The sequence below is a fragment of the Punica granatum genome, chromosome 4 (genome assembly GCF_007655135.1).
Source record: "Punica granatum isolate Tunisia-2019 chromosome 4, ASM765513v2, whole genome shotgun sequence".
NCBI lineage: Eukaryota > Viridiplantae > Streptophyta > Magnoliopsida > Myrtales > Lythraceae > Punica > Punica granatum.
The window spans coordinates 7,446,828-7,463,223 of NC_045130.1; the positions used below are offsets into that span (position 1 = coordinate 7,446,828).

General features: G+C 39.1%; 3 protein-coding genes across 6 annotated transcripts; 1 reads left to right on the forward strand and 2 right to left on the reverse strand.

Moving 5' to 3' along the window:
* The first annotated feature begins 3,735 nt into the window (after positions 1–3,735).
* Positions 3,736–6,601, forward strand: LOC116202218 (F-box protein SKP2A-like). 3 transcript variants are annotated; one of them, XM_031533670.1, is made up of 6 exons: positions 3,766–3,883; positions 4,355–4,395; positions 4,490–4,803; positions 5,095–5,443; positions 5,539–5,680; positions 5,900–6,601. In XM_031533670.1, the coding sequence occupies exons 3-6, from the start codon at positions 4,541–4,543 to the stop codon at positions 6,307–6,309; spliced, it is 1,164 nt and encodes a 387-aa protein (XP_031389530.1). In that variant the 5' UTR covers positions 3,766–3,883; positions 4,355–4,395; positions 4,490–4,540; the 3' UTR covers positions 6,310–6,601. The 3 variants fall into 3 exon arrangements, with proteins under 3 accessions (XP_031389529.1, XP_031389530.1, XP_031389531.1); XM_031533669.1 differs by lacking the exon at positions 4,355–4,395 and having other exon boundaries at positions 3,736–3,883; XM_031533671.1 differs by lacking the exon at positions 3,766–3,883 and having other exon boundaries at positions 4,345–4,395.
* A 134-nt stretch (positions 6,602–6,735) lies between these two features.
* LOC116202217 (putative DEAD-box ATP-dependent RNA helicase 29) lies at positions 6,736–11,031 on the reverse strand. The gene is made up of 11 exons (XM_031533668.1): positions 10,587–11,031; positions 9,240–10,401; positions 9,039–9,096; positions 8,779–8,880; positions 8,592–8,640; positions 8,260–8,336; positions 8,088–8,140; positions 7,869–7,950; positions 7,730–7,786; positions 7,423–7,561; positions 6,736–7,257 (listed from the first exon to the last, which is right to left on the reverse strand). The coding sequence occupies exons 1-11, from the start codon at positions 11,029–11,031 to the stop codon at positions 7,064–7,066; spliced, it is 2,418 nt and encodes an 805-aa protein (XP_031389528.1). The 3' UTR covers positions 6,736–7,063.
* A 583-nt stretch (positions 11,032–11,614) lies between these two features.
* Positions 11,615–14,468, reverse strand: LOC116202219 (ras-related protein RABC1). Of its 2 annotated transcripts, none has more exons than XM_031533673.1 (7): positions 14,285–14,468; positions 14,032–14,177; positions 13,266–13,334; positions 12,775–12,840; positions 12,537–12,658; positions 12,112–12,240; positions 11,615–11,905 (listed from the first exon to the last, which is right to left on the reverse strand). In XM_031533673.1, exons 2-7 carry the CDS (start codon positions 14,165–14,167, stop codon positions 11,792–11,794), a joined length of 636 nt encoding a protein of 211 aa, XP_031389533.1. In that variant the 5' UTR covers positions 14,168–14,177; positions 14,285–14,468; the 3' UTR covers positions 11,615–11,791. The 2 variants fall into 2 exon arrangements, with proteins under 2 accessions (XP_031389533.1, XP_031389532.1); XM_031533672.1 differs by having other exon boundaries at positions 14,032–14,185; positions 14,285–14,467.
* Between the last annotated feature and the right edge of the window lie 1,928 nt (positions 14,469–16,396).

Below are 16,396 nucleotides of genomic sequence, written 5' to 3' on the forward strand. Positions count from 1 at the left end.
GCTGGATAGCAGTCAATCGTAATATATATTTTCAAAGTATTTCGCAATATTTAGAAGTATGTAGTATGTGTACGGAGATGCATCTCATATGCAACCTCGCGGCTCAAGTATGGCCGATAATTGGTGGCTGGACATGGATGACATTGGATTAATTGGTACACCTACAATTGTTCATGTGAATGATACATTTAGACCTTACAAAAAATATCCAATTCCAACCTTTATAAGAAAAAGATGCACGCCAGACTAATTGCCTCTTTAACTGGAAAAGCAAATTGGGTGTGCCCCTTCTTTGATTATGTGATTAATTTTGGGATGGGACCATCCTTAGAAAGACTTTAGGTAATATTAATATGGGCTTTTTTTCTCAGTTATTAACTCTTCATAATGCTTTAAAATTCATATTCTAGATGACGTTTAAAAGAATGGATTGTAAACTTTTTTTTTCTCCCCTTAAATCACTACACCATCTAACGTGGGGAGACTCATTGCCACGATGATACGAAGTCATATTAGAATTTTTCAAATTTTGAATATAAATCATTGATTTGCACGACAAACTCTGAAAATTCATCATTTCTATAATTTTACCGAGTAGTGAAGTTTCATTTTACATATAACTAGCCTTTTCCTCATGCAATAATCAAATTTTCGACCTGTTTTACTTTTAATTTTCACTTATATTCGTAGCTTTAGGGTATTCTTTTTAATCTTTGAAATTTTGATTAAAGTATTTTTAGTTTGAAATAATTCAAATTTTAATAGATTAACAATGTTTTATTTAAATAGATTAACTATGCTTTATTTATAAATTTAATAAATTAAAATATTTAATATATAATAAATATTTTAATACCAGATAAAACCTGGACAGAACGATAAAATAAAAGTTGAAATTTTTCGGAAAAGAATAGATTTAGTCCTCTAGGTTAGAGCACTTTTCTATTTTCATTCTTTTTTTTATTATTATTTTTATGTTTTCATTATTTACCTTTGAACACTTTTCTATTTTAATCATTTATAAAAATTGTTAAATGTGGCTGAGTTGGAGCCAAGTTTGAAAGGTGCTCAAATCTTGAGGACCAAATCTATACTTTTCCCAAATTTTTATGGTACGTTTGATAACTAAGTTTTATTTAATTTAAATTAACTTTACTTTTATCTCAATTCACTAACACATTATTGTATTTTTTGTTGTTTGTAATCGATCACTTACGGTTACTTGGTTCATTGAAAAAATCATTCCAAGGCCCCTCACGGGGGTCGTTCAAAGCAGAACATAAAACTGAAAACAAAGACGTGTTTCATTAAACCCAATATATATATTGTTTCTAATCTAAGATAAAATAAAGAAATCCTTTTTTCTTCATTAATCTTCATTGGCAAATTGCATATGATTTTTTTTTAGTGCCCGCAACAAAAGAATTCGTCAAACTTCTTTTTTTTGATATACCTACCCAATCCTGGATAGTTTTTGGAGTCAATATCAGGTTAGGACATGAAACCGGCTACAGACTCTAACTTAATCCAATATTTTCTATTTTTTTCTTTAATTTCATAATAAATTCACTCACATATATTTTTTTGTCTTTATTACAATTAATTTTTTAATATTAAATTCTATCAACTATTCATTATTTTTTTCCTCAATTCAACAACACCATAATGGCTTTTCTATTTTTCTCAATCTCTCACATACTTTTTCGAATTACTTTTGTCTTTATTCCATCAAATCAAACTAAAAGCAAACTCTACTCTATTACCAAACGCATAGTTAAGTATTAATATAAAAGTATTGAAGTTAATTTAGCATGTAATTCCAAATTTGATCCGGTGACAATGCACCTAGAATGTGTGCCACCCTTTTTTAGGGTGGCACACATTCTAGGTACATTTACGTGGAGTAACTCCCGATATAGCAGTAAAAGCAAGACGTGTAGGCGGATCGACTCATCAAGTTCCCATTGAAATAGGATCCACACAAGGAAAAGCACTTGCCATTCGTTGGTTATTAGGGGCATCCCGAAAACGTCCGGGTCGAAATATGGCTTTCAAATTAAGTTCCGAATTAGTGGATACTGCCAAAGGGAGTGGCGATACCATACGCAAAAAGGAAGAGACTCAATGCACCTAGAATGTGTGCATTTCTGAGAAGAAATTTTTATAATTAACACTTCATTTGATGTAACAGTCTGGAGGGCCCCTACTAGAGGGGGATAAGATTGGATTTTAAACCCAGAAAACAACGGAAATTTAAAAAGAAAAAAGAAATGAATAAGTTAAAAAAAAAGAGAGTAATTAATCACTTTTATCTTTTTAGGAATTCAGTGGGTGGAAACAAACAAATAAATTTCCCAAAAAAGGGAGATAAGAAAGACATCCAACGTTGGAAGGAAAGGGACCCGCATAAATGCAATTTGATTTGTGGCTTTTAGTAATTGTGGTGCGGCTTCGGTTCTTAGCAAAACGGAATGGAACATTCTAGCTGGACTCCATCACCACACATCCCACCCCTCCCCCTCTCGCCCTCTCTCGTGCTTTCTTCTTCTCTCTCTCTCTCTCTCTCTCTCGAAAGCTTTTACTTTTCCATTGAAACTTCTGTAGGTTGGCCGATGTATCCCTTAATTCTCGACCCTTAAATTGGGAAGGAAAAAACTCAATCAAGACGTGTAAAAAGATGCTTATCGACCACTTTAAAATGATCATCGATGGCTAACACGAGAAAAACGTCCGAGTTTTCACTTATGACCATGATCGATTCCTAAAATGTTATTGCACATAATCGTTTCGAAGATTACTCGTATAATCCGAATGTGGAAACTCATGAAAGATTTACAGTGTAATCACTTTAAAAATAATTGCACTATACATGCAGGTAAATTAGTCATAACTATAGCCAAAATAGCTTAATTCCAAAGGAGTTTGGTGTGAGATAATCCATGAGGATTATTGAGAATCTAATTTTAAATTCTATGGGCCATCAAATTATCATGTTTGGGTGAAGCAAATCATTGATAATATGAATGTCCAAGGCAATCCACATTTCCCTTCACTAGTAATATACTTTCCCAAACAGAGTGCGTCCAAAAAGTCTAAGATTACCAACAAAATTATCATCAATATAATATTACTAGTCCATATCAAACAAGGCAATGTAATATTACCAATAATTTGAAAGTAAGAATTTATATATCAGGGAAAATTTAAATTACCAGTCATCATTTATCTTAAAAAATTTGTCAGCAGTCTTAAATGATAATGCAACAAACCTGCATTTTGAAGAATTTTTATTTACATTATTGGTAAATTGCAACGTCTTTCAAGTGAGCACATGTTTTGAGAAAAATAAGTTATAATATATTACTTAATTTCTTAGTAAATTATTTACGTTTAAAGTAAATTAGTGTAATCCGAAGAATTTATTTTACATTGATAAAAAAGCATAAATTTTGAAAAAAAAAATACCGAAACTTTTAATAAAGTATTTAACTGAGCGTATGTATTTATTTATTCTACTATTTTTAGTGATTACACGATAAAATCTCCCGAAAATTTCAAGAGCGGGCGCAACGCAACTCAATCCGGGTCCACAGTATTTCCTTGTGATGATCCACTCTACCGTATTTCCTGGGGCCCATGCCTTCCCGGGTCACGTCAAGACACGTGGCATCATACGCGTCGACAATTCCGATCCCGTACGTATCTACTCCTTTTATGATTTTTCCCTGTTTTTTAAACAACAAAAGAAATTGTTTTTCTTCTTGGGGGACTTTAACCTTGCCTTGCCTCCCTCCTCTTGTCTTAATATAGGCCATTGAAGCCCGCGGCTTCCTTTCTCCTCCACAAGCCAAAGACCCTCTCCAAGCTCAGTACCCAAAGCAAGGTATGATCAACGCCCCCCCTCTCCTCTTTCCCCGTCTTTCTTTGCCTGCTGATAGTGCTTCTCGGTCATGTCCGGAAGTAATCTTACAGAGTGATTTCGTCTGTGCGGAATTTCCTTGTTGATGATTCTGTCAAGAAACATGCTTGATGGGTTTGTTGATTCGACCCCTTGAATTTTCTTTCATGGGGTGTCAAGTTGAATTCGTTGAATTGCTTCAGTAAACTGGTTTCTTGATTTTGGGTCGCTTTGGAGTTTGTGGGTGATCACCCATTTCTAGTCTCTGTTGCTCTGAAAGAAAATTTTGCTTGGTGAACGAAAAGATGATTGTCCAAGTTTGCATTTTTGATGCTTTCGTGTGGAGATCATACTCTTGGTAGCTCGTCCGTATGCTGAAAACTGGACATACTGTAGTTTGTGAAGCCATCAATGTTGGGTGGGTTCTGGTTCTGAATAGCTTCCAGTTTCTCACAGGATAACGGGTCATTGGTGCTTGTCTGTAGGCTCTAGGCCTGGTTTGTTTCACTCAAACCCTGAAAACTTGTTGAGGTTTCCTCGAGCTCTAATGTTGATGCTCACCTCTTGTGTTTGTCTCATCAATGGAAACAGGGAGTTTGTTGTTCGACGAATTGGTGGAGGTGCCTCGTCTAGGGTGAAGTGATGAGCAAGGATAAATTGAAGGGTGAGGACTTAAACCTGTGCTTTGAGAAGCTGATGATGGTTGTTGATGGTTGCGGTGGGATCAGTGGGGAGAAAGTGAAGATGGAAGGTGTCGTCATCATTGATTGGAAAGACATTCCGATGGAGCTTTTGCTGAGAATCATGTCGCTCGTCGATGATCGGACCATAATCATGGCTTCGGGGGTGTGCAGTGGATGGAGGGATGCGATTGGCTTGGGCCTCACCCGTCTCTCTCTCGCATGGTACATATACGGTCCATTTTATGCTTATTATGATCAATGGTCCTTTTGTATCTTGTCTGTTCTGCTACTGGGAATTTCATATATAGCATCGTGATATTGTTTTGATGGAATCTCGAGATTTTTTAGTTGCTGATTTTCTTCTTTTCTAAATGAAAGATCTAACTTGGAATTTCTATTGCTGTTCAAAGTTTCATGACTGAAAATTTTGTCTGTGGCCAGTTTCTGTGATCCTGTTCAAAATGTTCATCCACCTTATACTTTTTGCTGAATTCCAATTACTCCCCCTTTTAGGATGAAGAAGAACATGAACAACCTGGTACTTTCTCTTGCTCCCAAGTTCACGAAACTGCAGTCTCTCAATCTGCGCCAAGATAAGCCCCAGCTCGAAGATAATGCTGTTGAGGCCATTGCAAACAACTGCCGTGATCTGCAAGACCTCGACCTCAGCAAGAGCTTCAAGCTTACTGACCGCTCCCTGTATGCCCTGGCTCATGGTTGCCCTAATCTTCTCAAGCTCAACATAAGTGGGTGCTCAGCTTTCAGCGATGATGCCCTCGAGTACCTTACTAACTTCTGCAGGAAGTTGAAGATTCTGAATCTGTGCGGGTGTGTGAAAGCTGCATCAGACAAAGCACTGCTGGTACATCTATTTCCTGGAATCTTGCCTTACAAGACTTTTTGTATTGTATATATATAAATATATATTCTTGACAGAATATGTTATTCTTTCAAAAGGCTATAGGGAGGAACTGCAGTCAGTTGCAGTCATTGAATCTGGGATGGTGCGAAGATGTGGGTGATGCCGGTGTTATGAGTTTGGCATTTGGGTGCCCGAACCTCAGGGTTCTTGACTTATGTGGCTGCGTCTGTATAACAGGTATTCGTAACATGTTTATCAATTAATACATTGTTCATAAATTAATGTTTGGGAACTTATGAGTTCTCGTTCCCCTTGCCTCCTACTTGAGAGTCTATGTTCAATGGAAGAAAAATACTCTGGCACAAATATTTATGTCTACCCGGGAGCAAAGAGTTGTTGCTAGTGATGAACTCATATGGCCTAACTAATGGTTGGTGATTTTATTTTTATTTACAGATGACAGTGTGATTGCCTTGGCAAATGGGTGCCCCCACCTGACATCCCTGGGGCTCTACTACTGCCAGAACATTACTGATAGAGCCATGTATTCCCTGGCCCACAGTCGGGTCAGGCACCGCCCTCCTACTGCTCCCTCAATGTGGGAATCATCATCAGCATCATCCTTGTCATCCAATAGAAAGGGCGAGGACAACAATGAAGGGTTGAAGAGCCTCAACATAAGCCAGTGCACAGCCTTGACGCCCCCAGCAGTGCAGGCAGTGTGTGACTCGTTCCCAGCCCTCCACACATGTCCAGGGCGGCACTCCCTCATCATTAGCGGGTGCCTTAACCTCACGTCTGTCCACTGTGCCTGTGCTTTTCAGGCACATCGAGTTTCGAGCACTGTGCCGCACCTGGCTCATTGAGATCATGACGACATGGTAGGATCCTTCAGAGTGTAATTTGGAGGGGAATGTAAATATTGCTTTGTTTGTTTGTTGTAGAAGTTCCGAAGCAGATACTGAGGAAGGCAGATCTGCCCGTTCCGGGTCGTCGGAAGGATGCACAAATTGCTTTTTCTGTTCACCTCGAACTGTTCTAGGTTATGGGATGTGTTCTGTTATTATCCCAGACAACAATGTTTTATGTGCCAATATGAGAAAATATGAGGACGGTCTTCTGTTTTTTGCTGAATAAATGAGGACGATCTTCTCTTTTCCTCTAATCCCCTACTGATCATTTCAAATCAAGGACCAGAACTAAGATGTCACTACCTGGACTCAAACCCAGGTGGAGCTCATTGCGAGGTTTAGACCGCTATGATATTAGATGAAACATAAAAACAACTAATATAGCCAATAGTCCTTTGTATAGATACCGGAATACTTGACAATTCTGTTCGAATATCGACGACGATGTTCATGGAACAGGAAGACACCGACAGATTCGGATAAGCGCCTTTGTTTACTTTCTCTCGCAGATGGAGAATGACTATCCCTCATTATAAGCTACAATTCGGTTAATAAACAATCAAACCAATTCTTTGACTTGGCTCGCAGTTCCTCACAGTCAGCAGTTTTCGGGTGACAAAAAACGCTCATACCAAAAGGGGAAAGACCAGCGAGGTGGTCAAAATTTGTGGAGACAAATGTTAGCTCAGCTTAGGGCAACACCCAGCGTTCACTTCTTTGACTTTCCCTTGCCCTTTCTTCCATTCCTCGTGGATTGCTGCTTACGCTTCGCCTTGCTCTTGACATAGGACATCCTGTCAGCTTTCTTCTGCCTCTCCTTCCTAACTTGTTCGAGATCCTTGATCTCTGGACGAACATGAGCATTGGGAAGCTTCTTTTTGCCCCACCTCGAGCCATGATTTGCTGCACATTTACGCATTCACAATTAGATCACCAAACAGAACAGATGCATAGGAATATCGACTCTCGAGTTGGAAGATGGGGGAAATCGATATTAATATAGACTGTTCATTAACATCCAGGCAAATCGAATCGATTATCATATTGCTTAAAAATAATAAGGCTCACCTGTGACGCTAGTGTATTCTCCACCAGTCTCTTCATTGCTCGTCTCTTTATGGGAAATCTTGCTGTGTGATCTTTGTTTCCACTTGTTGTATATTCCAGTCTTCTTTGCTTTTACCTTCGACCCACTCTCAGTCTTTATCTGCACAAGAATTAGGGAAACATGGTAAATCAAGCAATAACTTCAAAAGGACAAATTAAGAGGGGGCAAATCAAGAGTTCATCCTGATTCATAAATTGACACCTGAATTGAAGAAACCGTAACAAGGAGAAAACAATAACATTAAATATCAGAATTGTCGATCGGTACCTTTCCACTGGCTGTAACCCGGTCACCATTATTCAATTTAACATACTTTTTGCTCCTCTGCCACAGAAGAGAGATCGCAATAAGTTTCAAACTGAAAGTCCACAGAGATAAATATCAATAAATCAGCTTTCAACTGCACCTTATCCCAATGATACTGTGATTTCTGCTTCTGCATGCCTTCACTATTGTCTGCGACCAGATCAAGCACAGCATTTTCCAACCTGAAAAAATTAGGATAGCTTAGGGAACCACCTAGAACTAGCTGGATAAGATCTGACTGCAACATTGCTGCAACAAAATTCATGCCGCATGCTTCACACCTGAATTCTGAAGAGATTTATGTCTCATAGATTTTTACCTATTTGATCCAAAGCCTTCGTTTGCTCTAACCAATAAACCGGACTCTGTGTGCTGAAAGAAAACCGGAGTCGAAGTTTGAGTTAAACATATTCACAATATATATCACAAAAGAAAAAAGAAATTTCAGCATGGACAAACTGAAAAAAAGTGATATTTAGTTTGATACTTACATGATTTGTTGGTATTGAGCTTATGTAGTACTCTTCATCCTTGAAACTCTTAGCCTTTCTTTTTAAACAACAAGCTTCTGTCATCCGTGAAAAAAAATCAACCACAATTAAGAACAATTAGACAAAGACAATAATCCAAATAGAGTAAACCACAATTAGTACAAGACAACAGTTTCATGTTTCCAATTCAATTTCAGCAATAACTGGTATATAGTACAACATATAGACTACATGTATTGACCAAAGACTGTGCCTATCTCCTATATTCTAACATTCTTTCCGCGAATAAACAGCAGACAACAAGAAAATTGATAGCTAGGACAAAGTATGACCTTTTGTTTCTCTTTCCTTGGAAGAAGGTACATCAGATTTGATCTCCTCCTGCAAGAAGAGGAAGGAAAGTTAATAATCGCGCCGAAAGCAGTGAAAACATGATCTGTAAAGCCCTTACTGCATATATTACATACCGACTGCTTTAACTTATTGAATTAAAAATAAGAACATAACCAACACATCTACCTCTTCTAAAGGTTTGGTACTCCGTTTCTGATGTACCAAATTAATGATCTCCTCATGGACAGCTCTTTTCTTCTTCATCACATCAACCCACTGACCAAGACCCTGAAAATACATGAAATAAATGTCAAGAGTTGATACACTAGCTGGAGTATGTTAAAGGAAATAAGTTAGAGCTAATGACACCCCCAACGAAAGAGAAGAGGCACGGAGAGAGAAAAGGTAACAAAGAAAAAAGGAAAGACATGGATGTGTAAAGCAACCTGCACATTCTTTGATTTGGCAGCTTCACCTTCAGCTTCCAGAATGGTCTGCTTGGGTCTAGCACAAATCAGCCATTAAAACAAGCAATAACTTAGGTAATTTGCATCTCATGAAAGAAGGGGAAAAAGAAAAGGCATGAACGCTAGAACTGTTGACTCTAACTAAAGAGTAATACTCTGGAAATGAGCAAATCTGCTTACCTGAATGCTTTCAAGCGTTCAGAGAAGGCCAGGGCCATCAGTTCACCGCCTTCCAGCACATTCTTAAATGTTGGATGCAAGCCTTCACGAGGTAAATCCTTGGACCTCTTTATTGATTCCTTTGAGGGTAAGGGTTTTGTCTTCGAATACAAGCGAAAAGCATTTGTACAGGTTCTCTGCAGTGAAGTCAGCTCTGCAGACGAGGAGATGATTTCACGAACTCTATCAGAGACAAGATCAATTGCTGTTTGTGGAAAACGGCCATAAACAGTTTCACCATTTGCGATTGCCTGGTCAATCTTGGACATCACCCCATCTTTATCGTTGAGCACCTCTTCCTCAGTTGGAGCAGCTCTAATCGGCTTTGATAAAAATAGATGGAGGTCCAACAGATAAGGCATATCCTCAGATGTCACAAAAGAATACGCTCTACCAGTCCGACCAGCTCTTGCAGCCCTTCCAACTCGATGGACAAAAATCTTGGGCTTAGGTGGGAAATCCCAGTTGATAACATTATCGAGCAAAGGAATATCAATGCCCCTGGCCGCAACATCTGTGACAATCAACAACATGGTCTTCCTTGACCTAAACCTTGATATATGAATCTTTCGAGCATCTTGGTCCATATCTCCATAACACACAGAAGGCTCAATACTCTCCTCTCTAAACAATGTATTTAGGAACTCCACGTGATGTTTAGTGGACACAAATATCAGTGTCTGCTCATCAGAACCAATCTGCTCACGTACTAAATACAACACTGCTGCAAATTTTTCTTCCTGTCTCAAGGTGAAAAATGTAAGCTTCAAGTCGGGGCTAATCTTGGTGTCAACATCAAGTCGCACGAGCTGAGGATCACGGAGACCAGCCTTGGCAAACTCAGCAAGAGCACTGGGTAATGTCGCGCTAAAAAGCAAGGTCTGTCGATTCTCACTAAGCTGGGTGAGTATTTTATGCAGTTGCTCGGCAAAACCCATGCCAAAAAGACTATCTGCTTCATCAAAGACCACATATTCCACTGTGCGCAGAGACATATCATCGACTTCAGTTAAATGGTGCATCAGCCTACCGGGAGTGGCAATTATAATGTCAGGGTTCTGAGATAATTCTTCGAACTGACTTTCCATTCTATCACCCCCGACGAGCAAACTTGTTCGAAGATCTGAGACATGAAGAATACTCCATATGGTCAATCCGTGATCGCTTTGCTTTGGGTTAACATGGGCTCGGAATAAGTAATCATGCTAAAAGATTAAAGCTTTACATGAGAATACACTCCAAATGCTCTCGCTTCATGAAAGTTCACCATAATTAAAGGGCTCTGAGCGCAATTCATCGAGAACTAACCTGTGAACCGGCCAAGCTCCTTCGTGAACTTCAGAGTCTGCAGAGCCAAATCTCTGGTGGGTGAGAGAATCAGAGCTCTGACCGCACCCTGAGGCAGGTGCTGCTTCAGCTTCTCCAGCATGGGCACAAGAAACGCTGCTGTCTTGCCGGAGCCGGTCCTTGCCATGGCGACGACGTCGACGCCGGAGAGGATGAGGGGCATCGTCTTCCTCTGAATCGGCGTGGGGACCCTGTAGCCTTTTCGCTTGACGCCGTTGTAGACATTGGGGCTGAGCCCGAGGGACTCGAACCCGCCAGACTTAGCCTTCTTCTTCTGCTTCTCCCTGCGTTTCAGCTCGGCCTTTGAGCTCACGAGCATAGGCACCGATCTCGCCATTGCAGAGGGCTTCTCCCAAGGTCGGTGCCGCCGAAGAAGAAAGAGGAGACACTGTCGCGCTCCGCTCATACTATAAACCCTCGCACTGGGTTATATCTTTCGAAAATTACATTTTAACCCCTCCACATGTATCTTTTGTAATGACCCCCACAATCATTAGTATTGAGATTTGGCCCCAAGTCTCTATCCCAAACTTTTTTGTTGTTTTTTTTTTTTTGGGTGAAAAAAATAGAGGTTATGATTGGGGGGCACACACAAAGCTACCCTCACAAACAAGGCGCTGCATACAAAACTCTTGCCTTAGGAAAACTGTAATCGCACGGGAGGAGACTTGAACTCCGGAATGTTCAAGGCAACTATCCCAAATCTTATCACCAAATTGCCAGGCCTCGGTGGTCTCAAACTCTTTACAAAATACCTGTATCTTAAGTCTTAAGACTCGAGTAGGAAGCAGGATAGGAATGCGAGTTGTCTCACCGAATTCGGTGAATATGCATGCAAGCACCTTGACAATTTGATTTTTCGACTTGAATCGACTTCCCTGTAAACCTTTGTTAGTTCAACAGACCTCATGATTAGAATTTACGATTCGATTCGACTGCAATTCAATCGATTTCATTTTTCTATCAATATTTTCTCGATTATATTGTAATTTTCACAGAAACAACACATCGCATATCAATATAATCAGTAGTCTTGAACATAGGGAAGCATCGAACATGAACATAATGCGCTAAATTAAATGCTTCACGGTTACATACAAGAGAATTTCCATCACAGAGGTTTTGCGAGCTTGGAACAAACATTTAAGAAAAACAACTCCTTCAATTCACCAAGAACAACAGTAGCCACTGGCGGCAGCAGATTCAGGCTGCTTCTCTTTGAAGATATTCTTCTTCACACCCGAAGAGCCCTCCGCCAGAAGGCTCGGAGTTTCTAAGATCTGCAAGACGGCAAGACATTGATAACTCTTCAGCACCTCATGAAAAAGGTCCTCACTTCTAGAACACAGGGATTCAATCACAAGAACGCATAATTATTACCGCAATGGCGTTTGCATCATTAACATCAAAATTGGGAGTGGTCTCTAAATCCTACCAATCGACTGTAATGAGTGTATATGATGGATGATACTAGGGAACTACCAACCTTTAAAACAAGCTCCTCGTAACATTGCTCCACATTCACACGAGTTTTGGCGCTGCATTCCAGGAAAAGGCACCCATATTCTCGGGCGAAGTCCATTCCTTCCTTTTTAGAGACAACCCTTTCACTTTCCTGCAAAAGTAGTAACCTGTATATTACCACGCTGATGGCCATTCCACTTACAGACCCGTACAAGAGTTTATTCATGTATCCGCAAGAACAAGGTTCTCTGACCAACAAATTACTCATCAAGTAATTGCACCAAGCATTCATATATTTACAAGGACAAGGTTCATTGACCAACAAATTACTCATCGAGTATTTGCACCAAGCATCGGAACTCTCTTTTACATAGGACTATTCAACAGAAGTGAAAAGACCAAAAAGGAGTCGCGTGCTCTATAAGGGAGTATGCCACAACTAGATACCTTGTCAACTTTGTTGCCGACAAGCATCTTGATGCAATCCTGATTAGTTGAGTACAAATCGATCTCCTTGGCCCATATATCAGCAAGATTTGTGAATGTTTCTCTCCTTGTGACATCATACACTGTCAATCGTTAAATTGCACTCAGTAAAACAAATTCCCAGTCCAGCAGCACCTCCAGAGACCAAGCATTGAGCGACCACATTTGTATATCTTCAGCAGTAAATAATGCCACATACCCATAATTATTCCTTGAGCTCCCCTATAGTAGGAACTTGTCAGGGTTCGAAATCTCTCTTGTCCAGCTGCATTGAAACAAAAGAACACATACATTAGAAAATATACGTCCTTCTATATTGCGCAAAAGCTCTCTTAAGGAATCATGCAACCTTCATAGGTTGCCACATACCACAATCATAACTCCACAAATTGGTGAATTCCTTCTGAGTTATACATCCAACACAACACAATCAAGTGTTCAAGGTGCAACAGTTTGCTTTGTCATAATAAGCACTCAATGTCAACAAATTTGGATTATCCTCGTACACGGAATGAATCTTCACCTCATCTAATAACCCACCAAGAAGACAAGAATAAACCAAGTGATGCAGAATAAATATTCCCTTCCCTCTCTCATTTCTATTTTTGTATAGTCTAATGACTTCGATCTTGAACTGTTCCTTAATAGTAAAGTGCAATAGTTTAGCCAGAATGTGAATTGAAGCATTACCTGTATCCCAAATCGCAAGCTTCAATTTCTTTCCCCCAACTGTAACATACTTTATCTTAAAATCCACACCTATAAAAATATAAGGAAAGTCAAAGAACAAAATTCAGCAGCCTTCAACCTGAACATAAAGAAACTCAAGCACATGATGATCTGTAACTACATAATCTATGACGACCAGAAACTGAAACTTACAAAACTAAACTGCTTCCAAGGAATTGAGAAGAAGCATGTAAGCTACCTAGGGGAAAAGCTATCTCTAAAATCGACTCAAGATAATACAGAAGACCATGACCAAAGGCAATCTAGTCTTGATGCAATCATAGACTCCACCATCACCTCCAATTGGAATACATACCAATCTTCGCAAACTTTTTGTTAAAAAAATTATGAAATGCCAAGTCTTGGATTCGATTTTTCATCTGGGTATCGCTAAAAAAGATCCTTTAGTGAATAGGAGTTCAAGAGTAGTCAATAAGAGCACAGGAGGTCAGATACAATACATTGTCGATAACTTAATAATAGCAAACGAATGACCCCGGCAGACAAATAACCTCAACTGACTGAAATATCAAATACTAGACTATTGAACTAGATAATACATATTCAAATATATAGAACAAGAGTCAGTGCACTGCTCCATGATTGCTAACTACTTCCTCCCCAACAATATCTAGTAAACAAAATAAGAGCTTTCAACATCCAAGATAATCGGTACGCGAACACATCATGAGGAGTTAAATTCATGACAAGCTAAAGAAAGGATTACCAATAGTAGGAGAGAGGTCCTCAAAGGTGTTGGAAGTGAAACTCAACAAGAGAGTGCTCTTCCCAACTCCAGAGTCCCCGATCAGTAGCAACTTGAACAGGTAATCGAACTCCGGCTGGCTCGACGAAGCATCCATAGCCGGAACCCTAAAACCCTAGCAACCGGACATAAGGAACCGCCACGAGTCAATAAACTTTAGCAAGAAACACATTGGGAATCGTTTCCGGGGAGCCGAGAGGGGAAATGGAAGTACCTGTGAGCTGAAAGACAGATTGATGATTCCGGCGCTCCGACGGCGAGCTGTCTGATCCGAAGAGAAGCAAGAATCTGAGGAAAAGCAGTGATCGGAAGATATATGGGTTGAGGCAAAGAGGAAGAAGAGTGAGAGGGAAGAAGTTGCAGAGGTGCGAAGAAAAGAAAGTTCTGAAGTCTCCTCTTTTTCTTTTTCTAAGCATTTTTATAGAAATATAATAATATAATTTGTTTAACGAAAGAGAAAACATTTAATTTTGGTCCTCAAAATATCAGTTTGTCAACAATTTGGTCATTGAAAGAATAGTTGGCCAACAATTTGGCCCTCGAAAGATTAATTTGACCAACAATTTTGCCCCTCAATAAATTTTGTCAATAATTTGGTCATCGAAAGATTAGTTGGCCAACGATTTGATTATTGAGAAATCAATTGGCCAATAATTCGGTCCTGAAATATTGTTCCGCCAAACAATTTAATCATGAAGTTAACTGACTATCAACACCGTAACGATAATTTGACGGACAAGCTAATATGACACATCCTTAACTATCGACAATTGAAAATTAATTTTTTAATCCCAAAACCTGATATGACGTCGTTTTGATTGTCCCACCCCTTATCTTCTACAACGAAAACAAGAATCTTAACTAACCCAGAATCAACAAAGGTGGTCCAACTTGCACGAAACACGTGATGGAGTTGTTGATTTCGTCACTCATTCACTTTGTCTTCACATTTTACATAGAGATTTTTGAAATTAGGGTTGAAATAGGGGAGGGAAATGGCGGGATTTACAAAGTTAAGGGAGTGAAAATGTGAACAATATCTTTTTGGTATTGTGGGGGGATTGAACGACATCATTCAGTTTCAGTGGGGTTGTGAGATTTCTTTTGAGAGATGGATGGATGATCAAAATGATGTCATATCTCGGGTTTAGAGATTAAAAAATTAAATTTTCAATTGTCATTAGTTGAGAATGTGTCATATCTGCTTCTAGGTCAGATTATCATCACGACGTCTGTAGTCAGATAATGTTAGGACTAAATGTCTGGAGGAATGGTCTTTCGAGGATCGAATTGTAAGCCAACTGATCGTTCGATGACCAAATTATTGACAAAATTCATTGAAGGACCAAATTGTTGGCAAAATTAATCTCCGAGGACCAAATTGTTGACCAACTAATCTTTTGAAAACCAAACCGTTGACAAAATTCATTGAAGGACTAAATTATTTACAAATTGATCTTTTAAGTACCAAATTGAATGTTTTCTCTAAAATAATCAAATTAATTGATGTATAATAAATAAAGCCATAGAATCAAATCTCTATTTTTATTTTTATTTATCATTTGGTCTTCATACCCAATATCCTCTCTCCTTCGCAAAGCACTCATTCTCTCTCGTAGCGTCCTACTTCACTTCAACGCCGCGAAGTTCCTCTCCAAAAAGATAAAATACGACAAAAAATTATAATTCAACCCAAAAAGATAAAGAAAACCAGAGAAGCTCCACGTTGTTGATGACCACCAGATAATCGTAGTGAGGTTGCCGTCGAGCACAGACACCACCGGTGACCTTGCGGTGTAGGTAGTGGCGACGGTGGTTGGCGATTGTGAGAAAAGAGAGAGAGAGAGAGCCGGCGAAGAGATAAATTATATATATAGTCCATCACAGTTGAGACGGTAAAAGTGCTGCAAAAATAGATTAGGGGGCAAAAGGTGTCTTTCCCTAAAATGGTTTCGTGGCAACGAGTTTATTAATTACCAATTTAAATCTTGCAATACATGGCAACACCGGTGCTGGCGCGATTGGCACAATTTCTTCGATCAAGTTTAATTTCAAGTGTAAATATATTGATTTACGAGATAAATCATATAGTGTACAGTGTACTCACCTAATTTAGTAACAAATCTAAAAAGTGTAATAAGTTCTATACATGGTTCAGTAGGGAAGCCAATATATCTTCATAATTCATCTCGATCTTAATTCATAACAACTCTTTTAATATTTTTATCTGATTAATCACATTACTATCTCTCTTACTATCAGCCTGTTACCTACAATTCAGAATCATTTTAGGATGTCGGTAAGAAATCACGTGCAAACATATTTT

Bases quoted from the DNA above. Each gene is read 5' to 3' on its own strand.
- LOC116202218 (XM_031533669.1), top strand. From the start codon at position 4,541: ATGAGCAAGGATAAATTGAAGGGTGAGGACTTAAACCTGTGCTTTGAG. The intron at 4,804-5,094 runs GTACATATACGG...TCCCCCTTTTAG, and splicing joins ACCCGTCTCTCTCTCGCATG to GATGAAGAAGAACATGAACA. The intron at 5,444-5,538 runs GTACATCTATTT...TTCTTTCAAAAG, and splicing joins CATCAGACAAAGCACTGCTG to GCTATAGGGAGGAACTGCAG.
- LOC116202217 (XM_031533668.1), bottom strand. From the start codon at position 11,031: ATGAGCGGAGCGCGACAGTGTCTCCTCTTTCTTCTTCGGCGGCACCGA. The intron at 8,337-8,591 runs GTCATACTTTGT...CACGGATGACAG, and splicing joins CAAGGAAAGAGAAACAAAAG to AAGCTTGTTGTTTAAAAAGA. The intron at 7,562-7,729 runs GTACCGATCGAC...ATTCTTGTGCAG, and splicing joins GGGTTACAGCCAGTGGAAAG to ATAAAGACTGAGAGTGGGTC.
- LOC116202219 (XM_031533673.1), bottom strand. From the start codon at position 14,167: ATGGATGCTTCGTCGAGCCAGCCGGAGTTCGATTACCTGTTCAAGTTG. The intron at 12,659-12,774 runs GTATGTGGCATT...AACGATTGACAG, and splicing joins AGCTCAAGGAATAATTATGG to TGTATGATGTCACAAGGAGA. The intron at 11,906-12,111 runs GTTGGTAGTTCC...GCCGTCTTGCAG, and splicing joins ACGAGGAGCTTGTTTTAAAG to ATCTTAGAAACTCCGAGCCT.